This window comes from Myripristis murdjan, chromosome 18 (assembly GCF_902150065.1).
Source record: "Myripristis murdjan chromosome 18, fMyrMur1.1, whole genome shotgun sequence".
NCBI classification, from domain to species: domain Eukaryota; kingdom Metazoa; phylum Chordata; class Actinopteri; order Holocentriformes; family Holocentridae; genus Myripristis; species Myripristis murdjan.
The window spans coordinates 13,391,975-13,401,604 of NC_043997.1; the positions used below are offsets into that span (position 1 = coordinate 13,391,975).

Consider the following 9,630-nt stretch of genomic DNA (forward strand, 5'->3'; position numbering starts at 1 on the left):
GGGTTAGGCAATGTGGGAAAAAAATAAAATATCAAAAATTTAGACTAAATACCTTTATCAATATTATACCATCATTGGGATGACTGTTGGTGCTTTCCAAAGATATTTACACACAAGGGATGATTTTTGATAAACAATCATTAGTGATGTGGATATGATGACCAAGCAAGCAGAAGCAAATAACAGAACAGCTATAATAGTTATAAAGTTCAAAACAATCGCATCCTTTTACTGTAATGCAGCCTTTAAAACCAGGAAAAGACAACACATATTACAAGATCCAAAATCCCAGAAAATATCTAGCCTCACATGATTTATATAATCATTATATAATCACATATTTATATAATATCGATATCACCCAGCCCTAGTGCAACAAAGCATCAACACCTACCACAAGAGTCTTCTTGTTTGCATTTTCTTTTCAAAACCATTTTCATTTTGCCCCCTCAGGTGACACAGCAGCATCTCCCAGTGCGTGAGGCTGGGAGGCTCCCACCAAGGCCAAATGGAGCTTTTATGCCTGGGAAGAAGTCCCAGTGGAGTCCCCTTCTCTGTCAGCCACTTGTCTGGGAACTAATGCCCTCTGTCCTTTTAGATCCACTTTTATTAAAGCCGTTAAAAGCACCAAGTTGCTCTGTAAAAGTCTTTGTAGGGACAGCTGCACATAGGACACTCGTGCAAAGGCCTTTATTTGGGCAACCAGAGGCCGATTATTCATAGGTGGGCTATGTGGTCGGGTTGCGTCTGTATACATTACCAAGAGAACACAATACTGTTTGTTAGTCTAAGAGCATTTTCAGGACACTTACAGGTATAAATGACAATGCACTTCTATGGTTCCTTTTGAGTGACAGGTTGGCAGAGTATTAAGAGTTAAATGTCTGTACTTGCAGGGGCGGCGCCACATACAGAATTGAGCTCATGTTCAAATGATATGCTGTTATCAAAATAGCTAAAGGATCAAACAGTAACACAAAAGTCATCTAAAATCAAAAGTTTTCCATTGATGCCATGTCAAACATACAAGTAACAATTTACAGAGCAATAGTAATGTTGTTTAATTACACAGCAACATTCTGCAACAAGGTAACAAAAAATGCTACATTAGTGCTGTTTTCGACCGCATGAATCAGTGGACATCATGTGAGATTCACACGTACTGCCGGGAATTTGTTCTTGGACAGAGGGGATGCAGGTGTCGGGGCTCCCACAAAGTGATAAGGCCTCTCCACTTCCCACAGCACACACAGTACAGCCGCGAAGGTGTACGCACTGGGTCAAGGACGAGAACAGTTTGTGAACTGTTTGTGCGCCACACTCGATTGTTTTGAGGCTGCTGACCGAGGCGCAGTGCAGCCACTCGAATACCTATTTACAAAAATGACATGTTCCTTTGCTGCTGCATCAGCTGAGTTCACTACAAGCAAGCACTTCTCGCAAATTATCCTTAGTATTTGTCTTAACTTGTGTACTACAACATGATTGGGGTTAACCACGTCAATTAGATTGTTATAGTTTAACTAAACTGTGCATAACACGTACAGTAAGTCACCTGAACTGACTCTCTTATCTAAACTTTGACACTCATTGTGTGTGGCGAACCTCACTCATCCTGTGATCCAGGCAGATTGAAGTAACTCTTGTTAATTATTTGGGCAGAGTTCCTGACTCAGGTCTCTGTAAAAGTTGAAAATGCTCATTGTAGGGACCGTTGTGGTAGAGTGTCTAGAGAGAGAGAGCATGTAAAGGATTATCCAGAGCATGGGTCGATATTCTGCTTGAAGAAAGCAGCGGCTCCTTGCTCACTCAAGACTTGAGATATTTCAAAGCTCTAAGTGTTGATCAGATATTTGCCGGGGCATGCTAGGGCAACACCAGACAGAGACCTGTTTGGTGTTGCAACTTTGGAAAGGGATGTAGGAGAAAAGTACAAAAAAAAAAAAAAATCTGGCGGCGCCAATTTGCTGAGAGGCTGTGTGTTGGTCGGCTGTGAAAGCACATGAACTATTCGCGTTGTGTAACACTCCAAGCTAAAGCAGCGTGTGTGGTCATCAACTAGTCATGTAAGCCTTTCATGAAAACAAAATTGTAGATCAGTTACACTTGAGGTCTTTGCACTTGAGCCAGTTTTCTTAACATTCAAAAATATCAATCCACTTTAGGTCAGCTCGCTCCAAGCCGACGCCCGGATGCCACTGTACGTGAAGCGCGTGCTAGCTCCACTTGGCGGGGTATGACCGTTCTGTTGGGTGTTCCTTGGTGGCGCCCTTGCTATGGTCCCTTCTCCTCTAGCCAATCCATCTCCTGCGAATCTCCCTTGGCCGCCGCCGCCGCCGCCGCCTCCATCACTGCTGCTCCTCAAGCACCTGCAGCAGGTGAAGGTGGCCAGCATGCCCTGGCGGAAGCGCTTGTTCATGAAGCAGTAAATGATGGGGTTGACGCAGGCTGAGGTGTAGGACAGCAGGTGGATGAAGGAGATGGGCGCACCGGTCAGGCGGTAGGCCGAGCGGCGGTCGAAAGCCTGCCACGCGTTGACCACAAACACGGGAGTCCAGCACACGAAGAAGAGGAAGACGATGACCAGGAGCATGCGGATCACGCGCTTCTTGGCCATCAGGTTGGCCGTGGAGTTGTTGCTGTAAACACGGCCCAGCTGGGTCTTGGTGGTGGTGCTGCTGCTGCTCCTGCTGGCAAAACTAACCGTGCCTACGGTCATACTCCTCTTTTTAGATGGCTGGAGGTAACAGCCGTCGCTGTCGCCTGGCTTGATGCTGCCGGTGCTGGACTGTCTGTCTGTTGGGTGGAACCGTAAGAATACCATTAACAATCAGCCAGCATGAGTACAATCATCATAGCTTCATCAGGATCATCCAAAAATACAGAAACAAAGCCTTCGTCACAATGAAAGTTGGGGCCATGAGTGCCAGAAACAAACTATGGATGGACGAATTTGATAAAGGTCGGAGCTGGGTTTCCAAAGCACATTTTAGTACTTAGGTCAAGAAAATTTAACATTAATCCAGTATCCACTGTTTCCTTTCCGTACCTCGGCTGGATTTCCTGCTGTTCAGTTCCTGCCTGATGCCCCGATAGAGCTCCATGGAAATCAGTCCGTAGGCCGTCATCATGACGATGCCAGGGATTAGGAAGAGCAGCAACAGCAGAGACACATACCTGGACAGGACGGGACACGTAATTCTTAGGAATAAGTGAACAGAAATAAGCATTGTTAACAGTTTACAATAACAGTACAACAATTAACGTTAGTTTACGTTAGTTAATGCCATCATGGTTAATTAAGTGTTAGTTAATGATTATTATGGCATTTACTAATGTAAATAATATCTACAGTAACCCTTAAATAACATATAAATTAACACCTTAGCATGAACAGCATTAGTACATGATTCTTAGACACATTAGTTAAGCATTAGTTAACTGTTACTTAATGTTTATTACAGCATTAACTAACGTTAATTGTTGTACTGTTATTGTAAAGTGTTACCTAAGCATTTCATGCAGGCTTGGACAATATTAAACATTTTGTATCACAACATGGCCTCACAGAAGAATCACGATATTCGATACTATAATGATAATATTAAATTCAGTACTGTAGCAATGTTGCATATGGCTGAAAATATGATATTCAGTGTTGTAAGATATTCACCCAAGTCTAATTCAGTGTATCTTTATTATATATATGAATGTGTATTCCTCTTGGCAGCAGCAAGTGAGGGTTCAGTTTGTTAAATGCTTTCATTTTGAAGGGCCAGGTCTGCTGGGATTAACAAACCTTTAATGTGTCATCTCAGTGGACCTCCCTTGTCTGTCACCAGCAGCACCAGACACAACAAAATCAGCAAGAAGCCATTTGAAACTGGTGACAGGCTGCTTTCTCTGCCATGCCATCTGAGTGGGTCTGAGTGTAATGAGACACTGAGTGGATACAGCATAAAGACGCTCCCTGATGCTCACCAGGACTGCTGGATGACATCATTGGGCCAGACCAGGCGGCACATGTGCCCCGTGCTGTTGTTGAGGCGGATGAAGGGCTTCAGGGTGCTGGAGATGGGGTAGGGCAGCATCAGTATGAACGACGCCACCCAGGTGGCAGAGATGACCTTGGCAGCGTGAGACTTGGTCTGCCACGTCCTGGAAGTCAGCGGGTTGCAAATGGCGCTGTAGCGCTCCAGGGAGATGGCCACCAGATTGAAGGTGGACACACTGACAGAGACTCCTGCGCACATGAGATCCAAAAAGAGCTCATTCATGACGTACAAACCAGACTGCTTCAGATGGAGGTATGTTCAAAACCCTTAGAACAAAGGCCCTGTACAAATAATCATTTCAAATATGGTACTTGATGAAATAATAATAGCAAATCTTAAAATACTACTACCACTATTAATAGTAGTAGTGCTATTGCCATATAAATACTAATACATTTAATAACATTTGTTGTAATAAATAAATTGCAAATATACTAGTAGATATATATTAGTAATGCTAACTAATCAGGTCAACTCATTCGTTTGCCACAGTCACTTTAAAGAGTGGCTTCTTAGTTTAGTGCTTAAAATTAACAATGAAAAACAGGCTAAAGCCACCTAAACAGCCACTATAAATGACAATGTGCTGAAAAATCGATGCAATAAGCATCCAAATCAAGGAAAATACGGGTAGTATAAAGGGTTTCACAAGTCCATTTTCTAAGCCCAAGTCTATTTTCTAAACTACAATATACAGCACTCAGAACATTTTTATCATTGTTTGGTGCAAAGACAGTAAAGGCAGATGGATGATAAAAATCCATGGGGTTTAAAGAGTTTCTTGTGCTACTATTAGTAAATGTATTTGGAACACAACTTGTACCTGCTGACACTACAAATGTGTAGCTCTGGCAGTGTGGGTGATTGGTCATGCTCACAAATACTGAATTGACCGCACCAATCATTTCTTGATTGATCGTGCCAATCACCAACAATCATCTCTTAATAATTGGGGTTATTTTCCCCTCAAGTGGCCGAGTTTTGTCAGATAGTGGGTACACGCTGTGCTGTGGGCTTTGTATCACACACAGCACATGTCTCTATGCCCACTGTAATACTTGCGGTATGGCACATTAATGATGTGTCACGCTGGATTTTTACTGCTGAGTAGAGACAGAGGACATCCTGCATTCGGCTCTGTGACCACTCAGTGTCAACAAACTCAGAAATAATAACAAGCGACCTATAAATACATCCAAATTACGGTGGTGGACGGTCCTGTAGGAGGGACACATAAACAGGTTATCCTGCGTGTGGACAGATGGGCTAATGACCCTGGACGACAGCGCCGTGATCACTCTGCACGGCTAAATGCGCCGACAGGAAATTGGGGCAAAAATATCCAGTGACACAATGAAAATTATGCTCCCAAAGAACCCATAATTGGAGGAAATAACTAAATGAAATATCGGAAAAATGACTACATCCATCATCTCGCCGGGCACCCTGGGGTTCCTCAACCTGACTTGGCGGACCGATTGTGTGTGGGCTATAAAAGGCTCAGTTACAGTTACAGAGAATGGCATGAATGTCGTTGGGAAACAAAAAGGAAAACAGAGGCATATTCACACAAGTTTCCAGATATTGAAACGCTCTTAAGCCACAAATCGGTTTTGTGGGCCAACAGAGGGTGAAAGAGTGGGGTGCTTCAGGTAAATCAGACACTTTTCAATGGCAGCCACCTTTTCTGTCATTTCCTGCACTTTTCCCCAAAGACCAGGCAGGTATTTATTTATTTATTTATTTATTTATTTATTTGGCGTCTGACTCAACCACATTAAATCACTAGTGGCATTTACCCAGTTCACCTTCCTGGAGACAGGAATGGGATGAAGTTGGCATCTGACAACACATCATACCATTAACAGAGCAATTAAAAAAAAACACATAACTACAGTAAGACAATGAATGTGTGTATAAATGAAGCATGTTGTGTATAAATGGTTAGAAAATCATGTTATTATCCAGTGGCAAGCACACACCATCTAAAGATATCATTACCATTCATATACATGTTGTAAATAATGAATTCACACTTTTGGAGAGCTAAATAATACTTAATAAATTGTGAATACACTGTTTATAAATACAAAAAGTTGTTCTTATGTGTCTACCAGTATGTTAGAAATCACTATATAAATGTTTAAAGGGGAGGTCGTGCATTTGGAATAAAATGAAACCATAATTACTCAACATGAACATGCAGAGTTGAACTGAGTAAATAATCTTCCTCAGGACCAACAGGCATGGTTTTAGTAAAGGGGGTCAATACAAGTTTTGATAACTTTAACTCAACTAATGTGGGAAATTTGTTTTTTGGGGAAATGTATCCCAATACTGAGCCATTTGGAGGCTTTTTTCTTTCCCAAACATGAGTCTGAGTGCTGTGAAAGTGGATTCAGGGATGTGCCAGCTGCTGTCAGTGACGGGGACAGAAACTAAAGCTAAGTTTGCCGTCTTGAACTTCAAAAAAAAAAAAAAAGTCTTCCTCTCTCCACTCACCCATGAAGTACATGACCAGCTTGCACATGCCGGTGCCGAAGATGAAGTCCCTCATGAGGTTGGGGATGAGGGTGAAGGGGATGCACACCAGGGAGACCATGAGGTCGCTGACGGCCAGCGACAGCAGGAAGAGGTTGGTGACCGTCCTCATGCGCCGGTTCCTCACCAGCACGGCGATGATGAGGCTGTTGCCGAGGACACTGAGGAGGAAGATGAGGCTGTAGAGGACGATCCGCACTGTCTCGTTGATGTCTGTGGCAAAGAAAAAGAAGGAGAAGAAAGAGGGAAGACATAAGTGCTGACATCATATAGCTCACATAGGGGAGTTATGTTCATGTCATCCTCACAGTCTGCATACCGTTTTGACTGAAATCATAAAACAGGTCAGCAGAAGACAGACATCAGACATTTGCCTCGCCTTGTCAAACCACTCAAAGTCTTAATCTCTCTCTCTTTCTCCACCCCCACCCCCCACCCCCCTCCATACACACACACACACACTTCTCACCACTGTACATAGCACTGTAAGTGAGTTTATGGTGACATAAGGTACCTGTCTCCTGTGGCATCTCTACATCACTGTAATAACTCCCTAACAATCCTGTAGTTGTGCTGTTCTATTTGCACAGCTATTTTCCTCTATAGGTATTAATTGTGATCAGTGGCCTGTGCCGATGACGTGCAGCCTGTCCCCGCACTTGAGCACTTGACATTGGCAAAAAATAGAAAACGACAGCATCTCTGTTTCTATGGACATAGAGCGATGTATGTGAGGAAGACCTGAGTTAGGCGTGAACTTGAAACCAAATGAGTGCCTTTTCAGCTCAGTTTCAATTTCAACAAAACAGGCAAAAAAACATCAGTAATCATCTAATTTAAGCAAGACTAATAACACGGGATATAGATTAAGAAACATTAAAAATATGGGCTTTCGTTTTTGAATGGAAAATGTGAGGTATATTACATTAAATTAAAAAAAGAAAAAACATGTTGCCTACCTTTGGGCTGAGAGTCCTTCTCACCCTCACAGTCTGAAACATTTCTAATCCCAAAGTTGCATAAAATCTTGTTTAAATCGGTTGAATTGACGAGCATTTCATGCATGGTGATAGTCTCCATCGCGCCGTCTCCCGTGCGCAGAACACGGCTCCTCACGTGGAGAAACCAAGTCAAATCAGTCCGGAACAGCGTGGACCATGCTCTTGTTGAAATCAATAAAACACTCCGGATGTGGGAAAGTGTCTTATAAACCTGTGTACTTCATTTAAGTCGCGTTGAGGGTGAAGACAGGAGTCTGAGAAGGAGAGGTGGTCTGTTGGCTCTCCGTGCGCTCCCGGTGTGGCGCAGCGCGCTCCTCGGCTGCCTGACGGGCAATATCTCAGCGCGGGGACGAGCAGACGGAGCGCATTCTTCAGAGCTCTGCCCACCTGTACAGTCAGCAAGAGTCAGTATGCAAAACAGCCAGACTCGTTAAGATGCTGCAGGGCGGTTGAAGTTCAGGGTTGGCTTGGCTGCGCTGTCACTTCCCCCACAAGTCTGCGGAGTCAGAATAACTGAATACAGGAATGTAATAAATACAGGAGTGTTTATTTTATCATACAGTTCCTCTAACACTGCGCTACTTTATATAAAAAATGACAACAAAGCTGATTTTGTCTTTGCGTGACACCTATCCATCTCCACTTTGATTTTAGCACGCAAAATTATAACACAAACATTGGCATGGACGCGGTTTGTGTCTCCTGATCAAATTATTCTAAAGTGCAATTTGGGTGTGTTGTGTGTGTCGTGTCGTCTCACGGAGCAGCGCAGTGTGAGACGAGTGTTATTTTCCTGAGGAGTAAACTCCTCATACCTGCAGTGTTACAGTCACACCTGTTTGTCTCGCATGTGAGCACGGAGCCGCTTCAACACCTGGCAACCCGTCACGTGAGGGGCGCATCACTATTGACCATAATTTCAATCCCAGTCTCAATCAAGGGATTATCATCACCTGTAATCTCGTTTGAAATATGTTTTCCCTTCAGCTTTCACCCACTTTAACTTAACTACCAAATTATAAAATCATGAGCCTACGTTATGACTAAATATTTGTTATAATAATGATATATATCATAAATTATGAAACAAGAAGAAATTATAAAACCTCAAAGTAGATTATGTTATAACATAGCAAAGATCATTATTACTGTGACATAACTAAGTGGTCAGTTATGGTGTCAGTGTGAACAGACAGAGAACTACATAATTATGACAATATGATCATAATTTCCATAACAATAAATACACAGTAAAATATGGATAAACCAATCTGGGATTACAGAATATAAGGGGCAAATGCAGGCGTATGAATATTGAATATTGAATCAATTGTACAATATTCAAGAGCCTGTTAATTGTGTTCAATAAGATATAGGTTAATGTAAATACAGGGTCTAAACTCTTTGCAACAAGAGATAAATAAGAGTTGTCCGAAAACCTGGCCTGTGTGTTCAGGAGATGATGACACAGTTGATAAATTATGTATATAGGGATTAGATTGGTTAGAAATATGCGCTATAGGGTAGGTGCATGCATGAAATTATATAAAAATAAAGATATCAGTAGGCTATGCAGAGTGAAATGGTGGATAACACACACACATTTATATATATGAACGACTTGTTCACTTGTTCAATACATGAACAAGTGACTTTACCGCCGCTAAACTGAATTTAATAAAACCCACATTAGTAGACGACACAGTGACTGTTGTTATCATTTCCAATCTTGAGTGCAATTTATTTCCTAGGTGTGAAATAAATGGGATTATCTATATCTATATCTATATCTATATCTATATCTATATCTATCTATCTATCTATCTATCTATCTATCTATCTATCTATCTATCTATATCTATATCTATATGTATGTATAGATAGATAGATAGATAGATAGATAGATAGATAGATAGATAGATAGATAGATAGATAGATAGATAGATAGATATTTAACAGCAGTTTTCAAATCCTTAACTGCCTCAATCTGCCGTCGGAGTGGAAGGTAGGAACCAATTTGTCCGATTCGTGTT

General features: G+C 42.0%; 2 protein-coding genes across 2 annotated transcripts in view; one reads left to right on the plus strand and one right to left on the minus strand.

The window, feature by feature from the left end:
* The window catches only part of rbpjb (recombination signal binding protein for immunoglobulin kappa J region b), a 60,846-nt gene extending 60,218 nt beyond the window's left edge, over positions 1-628 (plus strand). The window contains exon 11 of the mRNA XM_030075901.1: positions 454-628. Within this exon, the coding sequence (XP_029931761.1) occupies positions 454-457 (4 nt within the window). The 3' untranslated portion in view covers positions 458-628. The remainder of the gene's footprint in view (positions 1-453) is intronic.
* Positions 629-1,116: 488 nt separating this feature from the next.
* cckar (cholecystokinin A receptor) lies at positions 1,117-7,828 on the minus strand. The gene is made up of 5 exons (XM_030075903.1): positions 7,556-7,828; positions 6,558-6,809; positions 3,982-4,243; positions 3,050-3,177; positions 1,117-2,796 (listed from the first exon to the last, which is right to left on the minus strand). The coding sequence occupies exons 1-5, from the start codon at positions 7,674-7,676 to the stop codon at positions 2,162-2,164; spliced, it is 1,398 nt and encodes a 465-aa protein (XP_029931763.1). The 5' UTR covers positions 7,677-7,828; the 3' UTR covers positions 1,117-2,161.
* Between the last annotated feature and the right edge of the window lie 1,802 nt (positions 7,829-9,630).

Bases quoted from the DNA above. Each gene is read 5' to 3' on its own strand.
- cckar (XM_030075903.1), bottom strand. From the start codon at position 7,676: ATGGAGACTATCACCATGCATGAAATGCTCGTCAATTCAACCGATTTA. The intron at 3,178-3,981 runs GTGAGCATCAGG...CGTCCTGTCCAG, and splicing joins GATGTCATCCAGCAGTCCTG to GTATGTGTCTCTGCTGTTGC. The intron at 2,797-3,049 runs GTACGGAAAGGA...TCCACCCAACAG, and splicing joins CAGCAGGAAATCCAGCCGAG to ACAGACAGTCCAGCACCGGC.